The 19154-nt window shown below is 39.1% G+C and overlaps 3 protein-coding genes across 5 annotated transcripts; 1 reads left to right on the forward strand and 2 right to left on the reverse strand.

Annotated features, from left to right (window-relative positions):
• Positions 1-1560: 1560 nt before the first annotated feature.
• Positions 1561-3225, forward strand: LOC122885621 (olfactory receptor 51L1-like). Its single transcript, XM_044216969.1, has one exon. It carries the CDS (start codon positions 2061-2063, stop codon positions 3084-3086), a length of 1026 nt encoding a protein of 341 aa, XP_044072904.1. The 5' UTR covers positions 1561-2060; the 3' UTR covers positions 3087-3225.
• A 5322-nt stretch (positions 3226-8547) lies between these two features.
• On the reverse strand, positions 8548-12605 carry LOC122886007 (trace amine-associated receptor 13c-like). Of its 2 annotated transcripts, XM_044217848.1 has the most exons (4): positions 12587-12605; positions 12385-12490; positions 9700-10107; positions 8548-9542 (listed from the first exon to the last, which is right to left on the reverse strand). In XM_044217848.1, exons 3-4 carry the CDS (start codon positions 9870-9872, stop codon positions 8726-8728), a joined length of 990 nt encoding a protein of 329 aa, XP_044073783.1. In that variant the 5' UTR covers positions 9873-10107; positions 12385-12490; positions 12587-12605; the 3' UTR covers positions 8548-8725. The 2 variants fall into 2 exon arrangements, with proteins under 2 accessions (XP_044073783.1, XP_044073784.1); XM_044217849.1 differs by lacking the exon at positions 12587-12605 and having other exon boundaries at positions 12385-12529.
• A 1198-nt stretch (positions 12606-13803) lies between these two features.
• LOC122886004 (trace amine-associated receptor 13c-like) lies at positions 13804-18842 on the reverse strand. 2 transcript variants are annotated; one of them, XM_044217844.1, is made up of 5 exons: positions 18686-18842; positions 18187-18261; positions 17985-18085; positions 14872-15278; positions 13804-14721 (listed from the first exon to the last, which is right to left on the reverse strand). In XM_044217844.1, the coding sequence occupies exons 4-5, from the start codon at positions 15192-15194 to the stop codon at positions 13905-13907; spliced, it is 1140 nt and encodes a 379-aa protein (XP_044073779.1). In that variant the 5' UTR covers positions 15195-15278; positions 17985-18085; positions 18187-18261; positions 18686-18842; the 3' UTR covers positions 13804-13904. The 2 variants fall into 2 exon arrangements, with proteins under 2 accessions (XP_044073779.1, XP_044073778.1); XM_044217843.1 differs by having other exon boundaries at positions 18187-18842.
• Between the last annotated feature and the right edge of the window lie 312 nt (positions 18843-19154).

Here is a 19154-nt window from a genome sequence, read left to right on the forward strand (position 1 = left end):
TCCCATCCGCTAACATGGAGGGGGCGGGGTTTATGACCTAGACTGCAGCCAGCCACCTGGTGGTGATTGAGATGTTTTGGCTTCATTTTTGGGGAGCTGTCATGTCGTCCATCTTTATACAGTCTATTATATCAACTGGTAAACTGAGAACTTCCCCTTCAGACTTAACTCCATTTTCACCACAGACCGGTAAAACACCCACATCACTGCCTGTGCTGCACCAAACAGTCAATATCGTGGTTAATCTTACCTTTACTCATGAACAAGAGCCCAACTGGGCCCCATGGGCATAAGCGTTATGTCAGTCATTAGCCAAAGCTCATGATCATAGATGAAGGTTGAAATTTAGATCAGATGGTAAATGGAGAACTTGAACTTCAGGCTCAGCTCTCTCTTTACCACAACAGTTCAGTACAATGCCCACATCACTGCCGGCGCGACACCTATCTGTCTGTGCATCTCCCAATCAATCTAACTTCCACTTATGAACAAGAACCAAGGTTGATTAAGGCACATGCAGACCAGATAGGCAGTCTTCAATGGACAAGGTCCCCAGGTGGTGCCCTGTCCCGGACACCACACAGAGACTCCAAGAAACAAACTCTCTCTCTCTTCCCCTCTGCGACACTCAGCCAAAATACTGCGGTGCTCAGCTGGGGGCATGTGTGTATCCCCCCCTCTCCAGCTTCCACCTCCATCACAAACTCCAGCTACTATCCCCAGACATGATTCATATTCAACATCCCAACTGCAAGTTTACACAGCCAGGCATTAGTATGCTGAGGCCCCCGCCTCTGCCTGCTACCCAACTGACATCGCACCTGACCTTTATGCCTATCCTTGTGGATGGTGGGCCTACAAGCCAGCAGCTCCATGGCTTCATTTTGTTGTGTTTGGGACGTTTCTGGGCGTCAACATTTGGGCAGTGGGTGTGTCGCCCCCAGCCAATAACAGTGTGCAGGGTGTGAGGAAGCTACGAAAATGGCAGACACACAACGCTGAAAAACGCAAATATAGCGAGGCGAATAAATAAAGCTAAATAAAGCTAAATAAAGCTTTAGAATAATTTTCTGTCTAACACACAAGCCACATCGGTTACCGCGGCTGTCCCAAACCAACGTACAGAGTTGATCGTCGGAGACTCATTGCTAGTGTCTGTAATGAGCTGGCATATAGCTGATGATAGCTAACATTACTGTTGGCAGTGTATTTTTTTTTCTAATGTTTAAGAACTGATACAGAAACGTTGTCATATACAGCAACCAACAAATCCTACTCATTTGGACTTTAAGCACTCTGAACTCAAAGTTTAGGACTTCTACTTGACTTGGGACTTGACTGTCTTGACTTACTTACTTTTGACCGTCAAAACAATGACTTGGTCCCACCTCTGTACTTTCTACATTCATACTGTACATGGCATTCTACCAGAAAAAAAACTTTTGATTGGTCATATTCTGCTTGTCATTTTTCGTTTGCCTGCCTGAACATCAGTATAAAGGTTCAGCAACTGCTTCTGTTTGTCTCAGTAGGGAGGGGAAGTTACAGTAGGGAGGGGAAGTTACAGCACACCGTTTTCTATTGATTGTCCATCTCTCAAACTGTTTGGTGAATTTAATCTGTGATAACTGGGACATGACTGATATGCCAACATGGTATATCCAAAATCACAATCACATGGTTCATAAAATCACATAGTTTTTTTGGAATAGGCTTTCACATTAATTTATCTTAGCTTTTTTTTAATGGATGTTTCTAATTACCGGTTCTCTGGATGTGTTTTGCTATAGTATAATGTCTACTAAAAATGTCTTGCTTATTAGTAAAAGAACCATACTTTTCTAACTATATTCTATATCCAATAAATTAATCCATTGTCTAAGTTACTTATCCTGTTCAGGGTTGCACATATTCTACAACTAACATTTTTTAGTAATTTTCTCTATTGACTCTTAAAACACTTTTTCCATTTTACCATTGCTTTTCTTTTCAACATTTGCAATAACACATCCTCAAAAGACAAATGAGCAAATTAATTCTTGTGTCGCATTACTGGGCCAATGGAGAACTCAACACAGATTGTGTCATTTGTGTTTTCTATGTATGGTAACATGGGACACTTAAAGTACCTTTATTTCATCCTGGCAATGCTATTTTACATATCAGTTATTTTTGCCAACACTGTTCTTATTGCCATCATTTTTGTGGACAGAAATCTGCATGAGCCCATGTATCTATTCCTGTGTAGTTTGTTTGTTAATGAAATATATGGCAGCACGTCTTTGTTGCCCTGCTTGATGGCACAAATCTTGTCAGAGACTCATGAAATTTCTGCCTTTTACTGCTTCCTTCAAATATTTAACATTCATACATATGTAGCTATTGAATTTGGAACTTTGACAATAATGGCATATGACAGATATATATGTATTTGTAAGCCTTTACATTACAATGCCATAATAACCAAAAGAATAGTACAAAAGGTTATTCTTGTTATTTGGATTGTTTCTTTTGTAGAGGTTGGAGTTTTACTGTCATTCACTATTCGTTTAAAGCGTTGTGGGACTGTTATCAACAAAGTTTTTTGTGCACACCACCTTGTAGTTGAACTTTCTTGTTCATCAGACAGAACAGTGTCACTTATTCATGATCTGGTGTTTGGCCTTATTTTCACTGTTGCTGCTCCTGTCAGTTATATTTCATTCACTTATGTAAAGATTTTTGCTGTGTGTTTAAAAGCTTCCAAAGAGACCAAAACAAAGGCTTATGAAACCTGCACTCCACATTTAGTTTCACTCATTAGCTTTGTCTTTGCCTGTTTTTATAGTTTGATCTCTCAGAGATTTAACATGTTCTCTGTTCCATATCCACTGTGTGTTATTTTGTCCATGTATGTAGTGATCATTCAGCCTCTTCAAAATCCAATCATGTATGGTCTTAAACTGTCAAAAATTAGACATGCTTGTAAAAATTTGTTGACATTAAAAACATCTCAACTCTACATTTTCATCGAGAGTATTTATATAAGTTCACTATTAATGAAAAGTGCAGGATGTTCTTTTGACAATAAAATGTTATTGCTTTAAATGCAAAACTTGAATCTTCTGGGGTTGCTGGCCTGTAAGCGGTTTGTTATTTCACTAAGAGCAAGAACTGTTTTGTGTTTGCAATGTTCTAAATGCAATAATTAATTAATTAATAGAATTACATTGATTGAGAACTGATGGAGTACTGTGTGCACCCACAGAGAGAAAATAAAGTACATCAGTTTTTATTAAACAAAAATAAGGATTCAGAAATATATTTTTTAAATGTAACAACATAAATATGATGCTCATTCAAATCCAAAATTGAAATGAAATTACCATCTAATGATTGATCATCAACATCAACAATCAAAGGATATTTAACTTTGTTTTGTTAGGGTATGTGACATGAGAGAGGGGACATTGAATCATACACAATTTCAAAAAATTCAAGGTTTATTTTTAGTGTGGTCAAGAGCTCTTTTTTTCAAAGACTTTTGAAGGAGACATATTGTGAGTGTGGTGCTAGAAAAAAGGCCAATATGGTAAGTATTTTTAGGGTAATTCCGGTAAACAAGTCAGGTAGTCGCATGCTGGCGGCTAACTTGCAGCACGCTGTGCTGTCCTCCTCACGTTGTTGACTATTTACATCACCTGTTTCCCCTCGCTCATCCTCTTCTCTGCCCACCAAAAACAGCCACGCACCCTTTGCTGTCACTACCTCCCCCTTGTGGACTGATCATAGTGCTACTATCTGGAGCCCGGATCATTATAACATTTCTGTGGTAATTTCGGATAGGTCCTTTGTGCGAAACAGACACAGCCGACACAGCAATAATAATAACTTAATAAAGATCCGGGCCAGAACCCGACCTCCACTCTCAACCTCAAATCTGAAGCAGCACAGACTTTTCAAGATGGCTCATCTCAATGTAAGATCCCTCTCTAACACGTTTATTTTAAATGATTTTATCTCTTCTACTGATTTAGATTTTATGTTTTTTAACTGAATCCTTGTTACATCCTGGTGATCACAGTCAGCTGGCTGAATTGTGCACTCCTGATTTTGACTGCTTTAGTCGCCCTAGGGTCTGTGGTCGAGGTGGGGGCCTTGTTACTGTCTATAGGAAGCATTGTAAGTGTAACCTCATAGCTTGCAATGATTTTTCCTCCTTTGAAGTGCTCATTTTTAAACTTGGCGGCCCCCTCCCGGTCATATTTGCTATTATTTATCGGCCCCCTAATCCAGCTGGCTCCTTCTTGTTGGAACTCCCTGAGTTTTTATCCAGTCTTGTGTTAAATTATGATAGAATTCTTCTTTGTGGTGATTTTAATATCCATGTTGACGACTCCTCTAATGCCCTTGCTGCTGATTTTTTAAATATCACTAACTCTTAACTTTCAACAACATGTGTCTGGCCAAACTCATTCCCGTGGCCACACCTTTCACCTAGTCTTTGGTCTGGGCCTGAAACCCCCATCTGTGGAAATCAGGGACATGTCTGTATCTGATCACCTATGCATTGTTTTTAACTGTGAATTAGAGGCTGTTAGTACTGTCTTATCCCGCTCTAAGTACACACGCGTCCTTAATGAGTATAGTGTCATAAAATTCTGTACACTGTTCAATCCTCCTGGCAGTGTGTTTCCCAATCCCTCCAACACCAACGATTTGTTTGATTATTTTAACTATCTGTGTTCTTCAACCTTAGATCTCATAGTTCCTCTGAAAAATGTACCAAACTCAAAGACTAGAAAACAGCCATGGTTAAATGACAGTATTCGAAGCTGTAAAAAGAAATGCAGAAGAGCAGAACGCAGATGGAAGAAAGTCTCCAGGTCCACTTTGTGGCCATGAAAGAGTTATTACACCTTTATAATAGGATGGTGAAGGATGCAAGAACATGTCATTTCTCTGCACTTATTTCTGACCATCAGCACAACCCCAGATTCCTATTTAAGACTGTGGATCAGTTAGTTAACCCTGCCTCTCCTTGTGCACCTGCTGAGTTTGATGCTGATTGTGAAAAGTTTATTTTGCACTTTGCTGGAAAGGTGGAGTTAATAAGATCTGATATCACCCCCAATCCTGCCTTTTTAGATGTGAATAACCCACTCAGGGATTCTTTGAGCAGTTTTTCTGCTGTTATGCTGCCTGAACTCGCAGACATCATGTCTCTTATGAAACTGTCCTCCAGCCCTCTGGACAAAATCCCAACTAGGTTTTTATTGGAAGTTATGGATTGTATTGCACCCCTTTTACAAATTATTTTTGACAGCTCGCTGTCTACTGGCTGCGTCCCTGATTTCTTTAAAACAGCTTGTGTCCAGCCAGTCCTAAAAAAAACCTGGGCTTGATCCCACCCTCCTGGATAACTATCGCCCAATCTCCAAATTGCCTTTTAGTGCTGCCAAAGTGCTGCCTTTGATACAATTGATCGTGGCATTCTTTTAGATAGACTGAGGCACTGGGTGAGCATATCTGGCACTGCACTAGACTTGTTCTCATCTTATCTGTCCAAAAGGAAATTCTGTGTCAGCATTAACAACTTCATGTCATCCTTCTCCCATATCGAGTACGGTGTGCCTCAAGGTTCAATTCTGGGACCAATACTGTTCTCCTTGTACATGCTTCCTTTGGGTCATGTGATCTGCAGACATGGCATTTCTTTTCATTGTTATGCGGATGACACGCAGTTGTACCTCTCTGTCAAGCCCACTGACCTTAGTATGCTGAGTTCTCTGCAGGACTGCCTGTCTGACATAAAAAATTGGATGTCAATAAATTTTCTTCAGCTCAACTCAAATAAAACTGAAATCCCTGTTATTGGGCCCCAACACATCACTAAACAAATACTGCCATCTACTGGTAACCTGTCACAACATATCAAGCCTGTTGCAAGAAATCTTGGTGTCCTGTTTGATAGCAATTTATGTTTTGAGCAACATATCACTAAGCTTGTCCAATCATGTTTTTATCACCTCAGAAACATTGCAAAAATACGATCTATTTTAAATCTTGGTGATGCAGAAACTGTTGTACATGCTTTTATCTCCTCACGCCTTGATTATTGTAACAGCCTGTTCACTTGTCTTAATCAAAAAGCTCTGACACGACTGCAGACTGTACAAAACTCAGCTGCTAGGCTGTTAACCAGGACCAAGAAGTTCGACCACATAACACCTGTTTTAGCCTCTTTACATTGGCTCCCTGTTGGTTTTAGGATTGATTTTAAGATTTTGTTGATTACTTTTAAGGCTCTTCATGGCCTGGCCCCAGATTATATTTTAGACCTTGTAATCCCTTATGAACCTTCACGCAGTTTGAGATCCTCAGGCAGGGGTCTCATGTCTGTTCCTGAGTCCAGGATGAAAACTAAGGGGGACAGAGCTTTTTCTATCAGGGCACCAAGGCTCTGGAACAACTTGCCCGAAGAAATTAGGTTGTCTGAGTCAGTGTCTTCGTTTAAGTCTCGTCTCAAAAGACATTTTTATCTGAAAGCATATCCTGATTTTATCTGAAATGGCTGTTTATTTTACTGTTTATTTTATTGCTTTTGTGTATTTTATGTATTTTATTTCTTTATATCTTGTCATTCACTGTGGTATTTTATTTCTCTTGTTGTGAAGCACTTTGTACTTTGTTTTGATAAGTGCTCTATAAATAAAGTTTTTTTTATTATTTTAAACCTGGGCCCTATTTTTTCTGGGTCTAAATGACTATTAGGTACAAAAGATTTTGGAATTGGTCCAGTAGGGCGTGTTTGTTTGTGCTTTAGAAAGTAATCACTGTGAAACAATGAGAAAACAAAGTTTTGTTTCTCTGATTCACTGGCTTTCTCACTCCTGGTGCTGATTCTTAGTATCCTTATTTTTCAGCATAGATTACAAGCTAGACACAGACTGTGAGCAGTTTGACCAGTCTGATCGCTGGATTGGCCACCACAGCGTGACGTGGGGTTGCATTGATTGTGTTTCAACTGTGCGCATTAATAAGAGAATTGAAGCAGACATTTAAAAGTAACGCAAAAGTTACTTTCCCTAGTAACTATGCCCTAATTACTTTTATATGCAGTAATTGGTAAAGTAATTCAATTACTTTTGAGAGAAGTAGGCTAACTAGTAACTGTAACTAATTACTTAATTTTAGTAACTTGCACAATACTGCTGACAACATTATGGAAAGCATCCCTACAGAGATATACCTTTTTGTTTAAGATTAAGATCTTTTTGTTTAACCAGAAAGACTTGCTCAAGGAGAAGTCTCACTCTGAAATCTCACGAGAGGTGAGCTGTTGCAGCAAGACGATGGTGGAAACTTGAACCAGTAAGTCATCAAGTCATCTTACTCTTTAACAAAAAGGTCTATCTCTGTAGGGATCTTTTTCATGATGTTGTCACAGACACATAATAACAATCTGAGCCTGTCAGTGGCAAAAACAAGCACTTTTAGTGGACGCACTTTTGACAGGAGCAATTGCCCGGAAGGATTATGTTGCAGCCATTGCAACCCGTTTCACGGCTGCCGGCTAAGGCGATCTACTTGACCAATTCCAAAACTTTTTGTACCTATTAATCATTTAGACCCCAAAATATGTTTGAAAAAATAAAAAATAGGGCCCAGGTTTACCGGAATTACCCTTTAATTATATTCTTGGATCATCATCATACAAAAGGGGTTGGATTCACAGGGTAGGCCTAAATCACAAAATGTTTACCATAATATGATGGTGGTATACTGATAAAGATGATCTGACAATATGACAATATTGAAATCAATAAGTTCACACAATCACAATATTAGTATTGATAATGCATCAGAGAAATGATCAGAATGCACTGCTGAATCTGTGCTCCACTACTACATTAAAATGTGTTGTAGCCTACAGGCAGGGAGGCCATAAAAGGGATCTTTCTGTTGGAAGCTTGAGTTTTTCTGCAAATGTGTATTTGTCAAATTTGTGTTTTTTTGTGTAAAAGTTGACAGTTTACCCTTAAGTTGCTAGAGGAGGAGTCCTTGGGGTATCAAAATCCAAAGTACTAGGAGTAGTAGTAGTAGTAGTACTAGTAGTATGTTGACTTTTGTGTACTTTTTGTCTGGGGATTTTCATGGTTTGGGCTAGGCTCCTTGGTTAAGGAAAATCTTAATGCTACAGCATATAATTATGGTTCAGACAAAACAACAGTTTGGAGAAGACCTTTTCCAGTTTTAATATGACATTGCCCCCATGAACAAAGTCAGGTCTATAAAGAAATGGTTGTCCAAGTTTGGTGTGGAGGAACTTGACGGGCCTGCACAGAACCTAAATCCCATCCAACACCTTTGAGATGAACTGGAACGTTGACTGTGAGTCAGGCCTTTAACATCAGATTAAACAATTAAATGATAAAGGTGCATGACTGACGATATTGCATGGTTATGATAACTGCTTGCTTGAATGCATACAATGTAAATTCCATTCTGTAACATATACAGATATATATACTAGATTTAACACTGACAATATACAGGAGACAATTGTGTAGATTGTCTTTTAATGCTCACTATTTCTACAGGTTTATATGACATACAGTCCATGCAATAAATGCAAAGAGAAGGATGTGTTCACTTTACACAATCTTATATTTTTTAATTCATTACAATATGGCCAAGTATAATTTTCTTTTCTTCAAATGTTTTTAGTCACTACTCTCTCTCACTACAGTATGTTGGCCTCACAGGAGTCAGGCTGCAGTATCTGAAGTGTAACAATGAGCTTAAGACATTTTCTGAACCAGGGATAGAAAAAGGCATAGATTATAGGGTTCAGACAGGAATTAAAATAGAAGAGGCATACCACAAATGCATCAGATGAAGCATTGAGCAAGTTATCTTGGTTTGTAAGAGCAACACAGTAATATGGGCAGAGACATATTAGAAACACAACGATAACAACACCGAGAGTCCTGGCTGCTTTCATTTCAGATTTCTTAGCAGTTACACTCACTGAACCCTGAATTGTGACAGCTACAATATGAGACCGCATGGCACGAGCCTGAGACACAGCCACCACAAACACTCTTATATAAAGAACAATGATGACAATGACAGGACCAATAAAGGACAAAGCCAGATCAACAAATCCTGCAATGTAGTTACTAACAACCACACACTCACCAGAGCAGGAAATAGAGCTGCCTGGTTCTTCCAAGTTATTCTTAAGAACCATACATTGAAAGAGTATAGAGCATATCCAACACAGAGAAACACAGACTTGAATTCTTTTTTGAGTGACTCTGGTGGAGTAATGCAGAGGATCACAAATTGCTATGTAGCGATCAACAGATATGAGCACCATGGTTCCTACTGAGGTAGAGGTAATAATATAGTCCAAAACATAATACAGAACACACACAAGGTCACCGAGGAACCAGCAGCCATCTATGATCATAATTTGAAAGACCATGAGGAGGCCCACAAATAAATCTGAGACAGCCAGAGAGAAGAGGAGGAGGTTGGTGGGGGTGTGGAGCTGCCTGGAGAGGGAGACAAGCAATACACACATTAAATAAATTGTGATTCATTATATTTATAGGACACAAGCAGTGAATGAAATAACATGACACTATTTTCCAGAAAAACTCTATCATATATAACATTTTGTTTCAATTCCATGCACTACGTCTCCCATACTTGAAGTGTGAGATGGAGATGATGACTATCAGGTTTAGAGTTATGGTGAGCACAGTGATGGAGGACAGTATAATGTAAGACAGTATGACCTCAAAGTGAGAACGCTTTGGCTTCTTGCAGGAAGCGTTGAGGAATTGTGGAAAGCAGAGTTCAACTTCTTCCAGGGTCTCCATCCTCACTGAGAGAGAGAAGGAAGGAGAGAAGCTGCTGAGCCCTGGCAGCTTTATGACCAAAGCTCTCTGTTATACAGCCGATGTGTCTCTGTCCTCCCTCCCTCCCCTCTCCTCTGCTGCGTTTTTTTTCATCTGTAGTAGAGAATGACATCTTTCATGCAATCTTCCCCCTTTGCAGTCATCCTCTCCATTTCGATCTTCATGACTGGAGGTCCCAAAGGAATCACGTCTCTGACTGCAGTCATATAGTAAAACAGGATAAAGGTTTAGGATAAATGGACATGTTTAATGGTTCAGTCAGTTAATTTAGATTTAGATTTAAATACCCCTAAGATACCCTGACTGTATATAGCCTGTTTAAATACCCAAATCATGTGCAGAGAACTCAACAGCATATTTCAGAAGCTTCCAAACCACAGATTTGCACTGAATGAATGACTGAATGGATAGATGGTTTTAAACGTCATAAAAACATTTGAATCTTGACTTAGAAAGAGGGGCTTGACTATAGATACATTCGGCATTCATGAAAACACCCACAAAACGTCACACCTGTTAACACCGAGGGGGGAAACAAAGCATTCACTACCATGCCGAACAGTTGCTGTGTGGCTTTCGGCACGTCAAATAAACTTAAAAATCCAGAGATTAAGTTTTATATTTTACCAAACCAAGACACAGCACCAAGTAGAACAGCCACCGGCGGCAGAATGAGTTCGGTCGCATGTGAAATCCGACATCAAAATATGTTTATGTGTCTAGTCAGCACTTTCTTACAGGTAACGTTAACATTAAGTTCGCTTTACCCAAACAGAGTTAGATTGTTTCAGGACTGCCATGAATGTTGGATTAATCTTTCTAAGTTAAGTGAACTAAATACCATGTTTAGCCTAAACTTTGCAAACGGAGTAGCTTTCCTCACAGCACGTTTTACAACAGCTAACATTAGCGCTGCTACTGTCTCGAAACTGTGCGTGGAATACACTAAAACATGCTAGTCTTTTAATGTTACATTATAGCATTAATGGCTGTAGGGTAACGTTATTGATATTATGGTAAGTTTAATTAATCATATCTATACTAAATGTAATAGTGTCTCTTACCAGGTGACTCAACCTGACAGCAGTCAATATCTGGGAAATGACACTCTGGGCCATTTAGTTGGATCATTCGTCCAGTCTTTTATGAGACACGGACAACCATCCGATCCGATTCTGTTTAATTTTTCAATGCAGCATTCTTTGTCAAATGACAGCAAGGACTCTATATAATGATAATGACTTCTTGTTGACATTAGCACGTGAGTAAAAAAAAACACGCTTTCCCAGCATTTCCAGGCTGGGGGAAAGGACTGTTTTCCCTTTCGCTGATTCCGCCCTGTCTCCCCAACCATGACGAGACACCGACGGTATGTATAAACTTGGTAAACCTGGTAATGTAGATTTCACCAGCTTTCTGCTGGTTGCTCATTCCCCATAAGGTAACCTTACCTGGCATTAGTCAATATAAGTCTGACTAGCCATAACGGTTTGTTACATGCTTCTTGAGCTGGTCTTTGCAATCACGCACGTGCACCCACATTTTAGCTTTTTAGCTCCGCCTTTAATACCATCATCCAGGCTCTACTCAGAGGTTGCGTTAGACTTTCTCGTTGTCCATCATTTCAAATCGATTATTCTATTCTATTGCCATCATTTTAACTGTTTAATGATAATGAGACATATAGCCTATTTAATAGCATTTCATTTTCAAAAACAACTCAATCACAATAACATTTAACATAGGTTTAAGAACTTACAGATTAGGCCTATGCATTCAGGGAATCGAGAGAAATGATGAGCAGAGACACCGACAGAACGGTCACTTTTCATGTCAAACAGTCAACACCACACAAGGCTAATGAATGTTTTTTTTTGGGCTGGGCACTAAAACACCTCGGCCATTGTGCCAAATTTGAACAATGCAATATTACAGAATTAGACAATTACAATTAAAATATGAACAAACCATTTACAAGAAATTAAACTGAATGCAATTGACCTGCTGTAGCCTAGCCTGAACTCAAACCTTCCTCCTGGTCACCGGGAGGAAATTGCGCAGCATGCGCTTCTTCTGCACCAGGGGCATCGCTGCACCCCTCAAACTGTAGTGGTCACAGACGCACAGTGGCGATTCTAGAGTCTGTTGGGGCCCTAGGCAAAAATTCCCTGGGGACCCCACCAACCACAGTTTATCACCATTGTCTTATAAATAATATGACACTGACGGAAAATGTGAGAAATTTAAACTTTTTATTATTTCAAATGTTCACATTAGTAGTTTTTCAACATCATTAATATATAGAACATTAAAAACTTTGTAATTTTCAAAATATAAAAGAACAATAAAAACCTAAATAAATAACTAAATAACTTCAAGAACTGATATAACAAAAAAGAAAAAAACAGGGTTGCATCGTCATAAAGAATCTCAGGCATGTGTTATCAATTAAAGTGAAATGTATTGAACTCACAGTTATCAGTGTCAGCACTGAGCTGCCTGTGTTGGTGTATCTTCCTGCTCATGACAGGCAGTAGGTTGGGTGGCTGTTATCCCGCTGGAAATGGACGTTGACTGAACTGATGTGACAAAAAAACAACAGGGTATATATTGTTATAAAGAATCTTAAGAGGGCCTGGTATATGTTATCACTTAAAGTGGAATACTGAACTTACAGTTTTCATTATCAGCATTTAGAAGGGCACTTTATCCTCCTCTTTGCTGCGGTCAGAAACTTCAATAATGATCCTGAGGACAGATAAGAAAGTTATATAGTAGCCTATATGATACTTATTATAGTAGCATGTTAATGAAGTCAATTCAAAATGCTTTCACACTATAGAATTCATTCCTCAAGTTCAACTTTCAAATGCTCTCCTTAGACAGCTTTCATTACTCATAGCTTTTTTATATATGTGTGTGGGTTACTGCTTGACTTTTTCTGTTGTGTTAATTAAAAAAAAGCACATTTAATTTATTTACATTTTTAGACAAAATGGAAATGTATAAAACCACTCAAACTTGAAAACTTAAAATTAAAATATCAATCTTTTATCAAATGCTACATTTTCTGTTTCCCAAGAAGAGCATATATTTTATGTAAACATCATTAATGTCATACAAATTACACTTTAAATTTGACATCAAAAGAAACACTTATTACATTACTTACCATTTGACCTGAGGAGGGTGTCAATCCTTTTTTCCTTTTCTAAATAAATGGTGAAAGCGGTGGCCTGACTAAAAATATTACTTGCATAAATGCATATCAGATGCAGATGCTTCCGTGCACCAGGGCTCACTGAACGGTTTGGTGAGTATGAAAATGATGTGAATAAAATGCTCACGGCCTTTACAGTCCCCAGATCTCAACCCAGTTTCATACCTATGGAAGATTTTGAACCAATGTTCAGAGACAATGCTCTCCACCACTATCTCCATAAGACCAAATTATATAATATAAACTTTCATAGCATGTCGTTGTGGGAGTCATTGGCATTCAACCTATTCTGTCGTTTAGGTATGAGGACGTGTTTTCCGTTTGTTATGTCTGGCTGTTTGTTTTGCTTTCTATCAGCTGTACTTAGGTCTCTCTTGCAAAAGAGATCTTGATCTCAATGAGAACACCTGATTAAATAAAGGTTGTATATATAAATGAGGGAATAGCTTGTGGAGGAATGGTGTTCATCCCTCCAGCAGAGTTCCACAGACTTGGCGAGGAGCACTGAGGCTGTTCTGGAGACTCGTGGTGGCCTGATACTCCATACGACACCCATCTGTATATTCTAGATGTAAAATTGACAATTGACAGCTCACAATGCTCACTATTTCCACAGGTTTCTGTGACATACAGTTCTTGCAATAAATGAAAAAGAAGCATATTTCCACTTTATACAGACTTATATCTTTTTATTCACTGACTCAACATGGCCAAGTACAATATTCTTGTCATAGTGAAATTATTTTTAGTCACTACACTCTTTCTCTCTCTCACTACAGTATGTTGGCCTCACAGGAGTCAGGCTGCAGTATCTGAAGTGTAACAATGAGCTTAAGACATTTTCTGAACCAGGGATAGAAAAAGGCATAGATTATAGGGTTCAGACAGGAATTAAAATAGAACAGACACATCACAAATGCATCAGATGAAGCATTGAGCAAGTTATCTTGGTTTGTAAGAGCAACACAGTAATATGGGCAGAGACATATTAGAAACACAACGATAACAACACCGAGAGTCCTGGCTGCTTTCATTTCAGATTTCTTAGCAGTTACACTCACTGAACCCTGAATTGTGACAGCTACAATATGAGACCGCATGGCACGAGCCTGAGACACAGCCACCACAAATACTCTTATATAAAGAACAATGATGACAATGACAGGACCAATAAAGGACAAAGCCAGATCAACAAATCCTGCAATGTAGTTACTAACAACCACACACTCACCAGAGCAGGAAATATACCTGCCTGGTTCTTCCAAGTTATCTTTAAGCACCATACATTGAAAGAGTATAGAGCATATCCAACACAGAGAAACACAGACTTGAATTCTTTTTTGAGTGACTCTGGTGGAGTAATGCAGAGGATCACAAATTGCTATGTAGCGATCAACAGATATGAGCACCATGGTTCCTACTGAGGTAGAGGTAATAATATAGTCCAAAACATAATACAGAACACACACAAGGTCACCGAGGAACCAGCAGCCATCTATGAGCATAATTTGAAAGAACATGAGGAGGCCCACAAAGAAATCTGAGACAGCCAGAGAGAAGAGGAGGAGGTTGGTGGGGGTGTGGAGCTGCCTGGAGAGGGAGACAAGCATATAAAATAAATTGTGATTCATTATATTTATAGGACACAAGCAGTGAATGAAATAACATGACACTATTTTCCAGAAAAACTCTATCATATATAACATTTTGTTTCAATTCCATGCACTACGTCTCCCATACTTGAAGTGTGAGATGGAGATGATGACTATCAGGTTTAGAGTTATGGTGAGCACAGTGATGGAGGACAGTATAATGTAAGACAGTATGACCTCAAAGTGAGAATGCTTTGTCTTCTTGCAGGAAGCGTTGAGGAATTGTGGAAAGCAGAGTTCAACTTCTTCCAGGGTCTCCATCCTCACCAAGAGAGAGAAGAAGGAGAGAAGCTGCTGAGCCCTGGCAGCTTTATGACCAAAGCTCTCTGTTATACAGCCGATGTGTCTCTGTCCTCCCTCCCTCCCCTCTCCTCTGCTGCGTTTTTTTTCATCTGTAGTAGAGAATGACATCTTTCATGCAATCTTCCCCCTTTGCAGTCATCCTCTCCATTTCGATCTTCATGACTGGAGGTCCCAAAGGAATCACGTCTCTGACTGCAGTCATATAGTAAAACAGGATAAAGGTTTAGGATAAATGGACATGTTTAATGGTCCAGTCAGTTAATTTAGATTTAGATTTAAATACCCCTAAGATACCCTGACTGTATATAGCCTGTTTAAATACCCAAATCATGTGCAGAGAACTCAACAGCATATTTCAGAAGCTTCCAAACCACAGATTTGCACTGAATGAATGACTGAATGGATAGATGGTTTTAAACGTCATAAAAACATTTGAATCTTGACTTAGAAAGAGGGGCTTGACTATAGATACATTCGGCATTCATGAAAACACCCACAAAACGTCACACCTGTTAACGCCGAGGGGGGAAACAAAGCATTCACTACCATGCCAAAGAGTTGCTGTGTGGCTTTCGGCACGTCAAATAAACTTAAAAATCCAGAGATTAAGTTTTATATTTTACCAAACCAAGACACAGCACCAAGTAGAACAGCCACCGGCGGCAGAATGAGTTCGGTCGCATGTGAAATCCGACATCAAAATATGTTTATGTGTCTAGTCAGCACTTTCTTACAGGTAACGTTAACATTAAGTTCGCTTTACCCAAACAGTGTTAGATTGTTTCAGGACTGCCATGAATGTTGTTTTAATCTTTCTAAGTTAAGTGAACTAAATACCATGTTTAGCCTAAACTTTGCAAACGGAGTAGCTTTCCTCACATAAAACATGCTAGTCTTTTAATGTTACATTATAGCATTAATGGCTGTAGGGTAACGTTATTGATATTATGGTAAGTTTAACTAATCATATCTAAACTAAATGTAATAGTGTCTCTTACTAGTGCATATGCTAGTGCGCATGCGCCAGCCCACATGCTGCCTGTTGCCGTAGCTCCGTCTCGTTGTCTTACTTTTTCCAACTTTTAACTTTCCTTTTTCTTCCAAACTTGAGTAACTTGTGTGTAAGTATAATTTAAACTACGCTCTTTACGAAAATGAGAGTGGAAAGTGTTTTGGTACTTTTTTTCGCCGTGGAACTTCTTCTATTGCTATTCGGTCGGGGCACCGCTGCAGATCAGCTGTTTGGCCGCATTGTTTACACCAGGGAACAGCTGATCGCGCTGAAGCCAAGCGGCATGGAGCTGGTTGTGGATCTACGAAGGGCCAAGGCACCAGTGACCCCGGTTTCCATCCAGGGGGTCAGTGTGGACATTGTAGAGGATTACAAGTACCTGGGAGTACACTTGGACAATAAACTGGACTGGGCCAAGAACACTCAAGCTGTTTACAGGAAGGGCCAGAGCCGCCTCTATTTTCTGAGGAGGCTGAGGTCCTTCAACGTCTGCCGGACAATGCTGAAGATGTTTTATGAGTCTGTGCTGGCCAGTGCTTTCCTGTATCCTGTTGCATGCTGGGGCAGCAGGCTGAGGGTAGCGGACGCCAACAGACTCAACAAACTGATCCGTAAGGCCAGTGACATTGTGGGGGTGGAGCTGGACTCTCTGGCGGTGGTGTCAGAGAGGAGGATGCTAGCCAAACTACATGCCATCTCAGACAGTGTCTCCCACCCGCTCCATGACATGCTGTTCAAGCAAAGGAGTACCTTCAGCGGAAGACTCATCCCACCAAAAAGCACCATAGAGCGCTACAGGAAGTCATTCCTGCCTGTGGCCATCAAACTCTTTAACTCCTCCCTCTAAGTGTCAGTCTGTATGACCCTAGGTCACTAAACTGGACATTGATCATTACATCTCTGCCATACTTGAATAATTGTGCAATATTCTGTGTACTACTCTCGTGCAATATTTAGTTTTCCCATGTTAGTTTTTCCTATTTATTGACGTTGATATTATATACCTCTATTACTGCTGTGCAATATCTTAATAATCTCATTAAGCTACACTTAACTCGACAGTACATGCACCACTGCTTATTACTTATTTTATTACATTGTATTATTATACTGTATTATCATCATCAACCGGTAAACCCACTTGGTACTTCACACTTATTTTATCTTATACTCACCTGGTTCTTAATTTATTTTCTGACCTGTTTTTATAGTGTATTATATTTTTTTGCTAGTACTTTCTCCTGTGTGCACTGACGTAAAGGCGAGCTACTGTAACAAAGAGTTTCCCTTCAGGGATCAATAAAGTATTTCTAATTCTGATTCTGATATGAACGATGCAATATTACAGAATTAGACAATTACAATTAAAATATGAACAAACCATTTACAAGAAATTAAACTGAATGCAATTGACCTGCTGTAGCCTAGCCTGAACTCAAACCTTCCTCCTGGTCACCGGGAGGAAATCGCGCAGCATGCGCTTCTTCTGCACCAGGGGCATCGCTGCACCCCTCAAACTGTAGTGGTCACAGACGCACAGTCGCGATTCTAGAGTCTGTTGGGGCCCTAGGCAAAAATTCCCTGGGGACCCCACCAACCACAGTTTATCACCATTGTCTTATAAATAATATGACACTGACGGAAAATGTGAGAAATCTAAACTTTTTATTATTTCAAATGTTCACATTAGTAGTTTTTCAACATCATTAATATATAGAACATTAAAAACTTTGTAATTTTCAAAATATAAAAGAACAATAAAAACCTAAATAAATAACTAAATAACTTCAAGAACTGATATAACAAAAAAGAAAAAAACAGGGTTGCATTGTCATAAAGAATCTCAGGCATGTGTTATCAATTAAAGTGAAATGTATTGAACTCACAGTTATCAGTGTCAGCACTGAGCTGCCTGTGTTGGTGTATCTTCCTGCTCATGACAGGCAGTAGGTTGGGTGGCTGTTATCCCGCTGGAAATGGACGTTGACTGAATTGATGTGACAAAAAAACAACAGGGTATATATTGTTATAAAGAATCTTAAGAGGGCCTGGTATATGTTATCACTTAAAGTGGAATACTGAACTTACAGTTTTCATTATCAGCATTTAGAAGGGGCACTTTATCCTCCTCTTTTGCTGCGGTCAGAAACTTCAATAATGATCCTGAGGACAGATAAGAAAGTGATATAGTAGCCTATATGATACTTATTATAGTAGCATGTTAATGAAGTCAATTCAAAATGCTTTCACACTATAGAATTCATTCCTCAAGTTCAACTTTCAAATGCTCTCCTTAGACAGCTTTCATTACTCATAGCTTTTTATATATGTGTGTGGGTTACTGCTTGACTTTTTCTGTTGTGTTAATTAAAAAAAAAGCACATTTAATTTATTTACATTTTTAGACAAAATGGAAATGTATAAAACCACTCAAACTTGAAAACTTAAAATTAAAATATCAATCTTTTATCAAATGCTACATTTTCTGTTTCCCAAGAAGAGCATATATTTTATGTAAACATCATTAATGTCATACAAATTACACTTTAAATTTGACATCAAAAGAAACACTTATTACATTACTTACCATTTGACCTGAGGAGGGTGTCAATCCTTTTTTCCTTTTCTAAATAAATGGTGAAAGCGGTGGCCTGACTAAAAATATTACTTGCATAAATGCATATCAGATGCAGATGCTTCCGTGCACCAGGGCTCACTGAACGGTTTGGTGAGTATGAAAATGATGTGAATAAAATGCTACAGCCTTTACAGTCCCCAGATCTCAACCCAGTTTCATACCTATGGAAGATTTTGAACCAATGTTCAGAGACAATGCTCTCCACCACTATCTCCATAAGACCAAATTATATAATATAAACTTTCATAGCATGTCGTTGTGGGAGTCATTGGCATTCAACCTATTCTGTCGTTTAGGTATGAGGACGTGTTTTCCGTTTGTTATGTCTGGCTGTTTGTTTTGCTTTCTATCAGCTGTACTTAGGTCTCTCTTGCAAAAGAGATCTTGATCTCAATGAGAACACCTGATTAAATAAAGG

The sequence above is a fragment of the Siniperca chuatsi genome, linkage group LG12 (genome assembly GCF_020085105.1).
Source record: "Siniperca chuatsi isolate FFG_IHB_CAS linkage group LG12, ASM2008510v1, whole genome shotgun sequence".
Lineage (NCBI taxonomy): Eukaryota > Metazoa > Chordata > Actinopteri > Centrarchiformes > Sinipercidae > Siniperca > Siniperca chuatsi.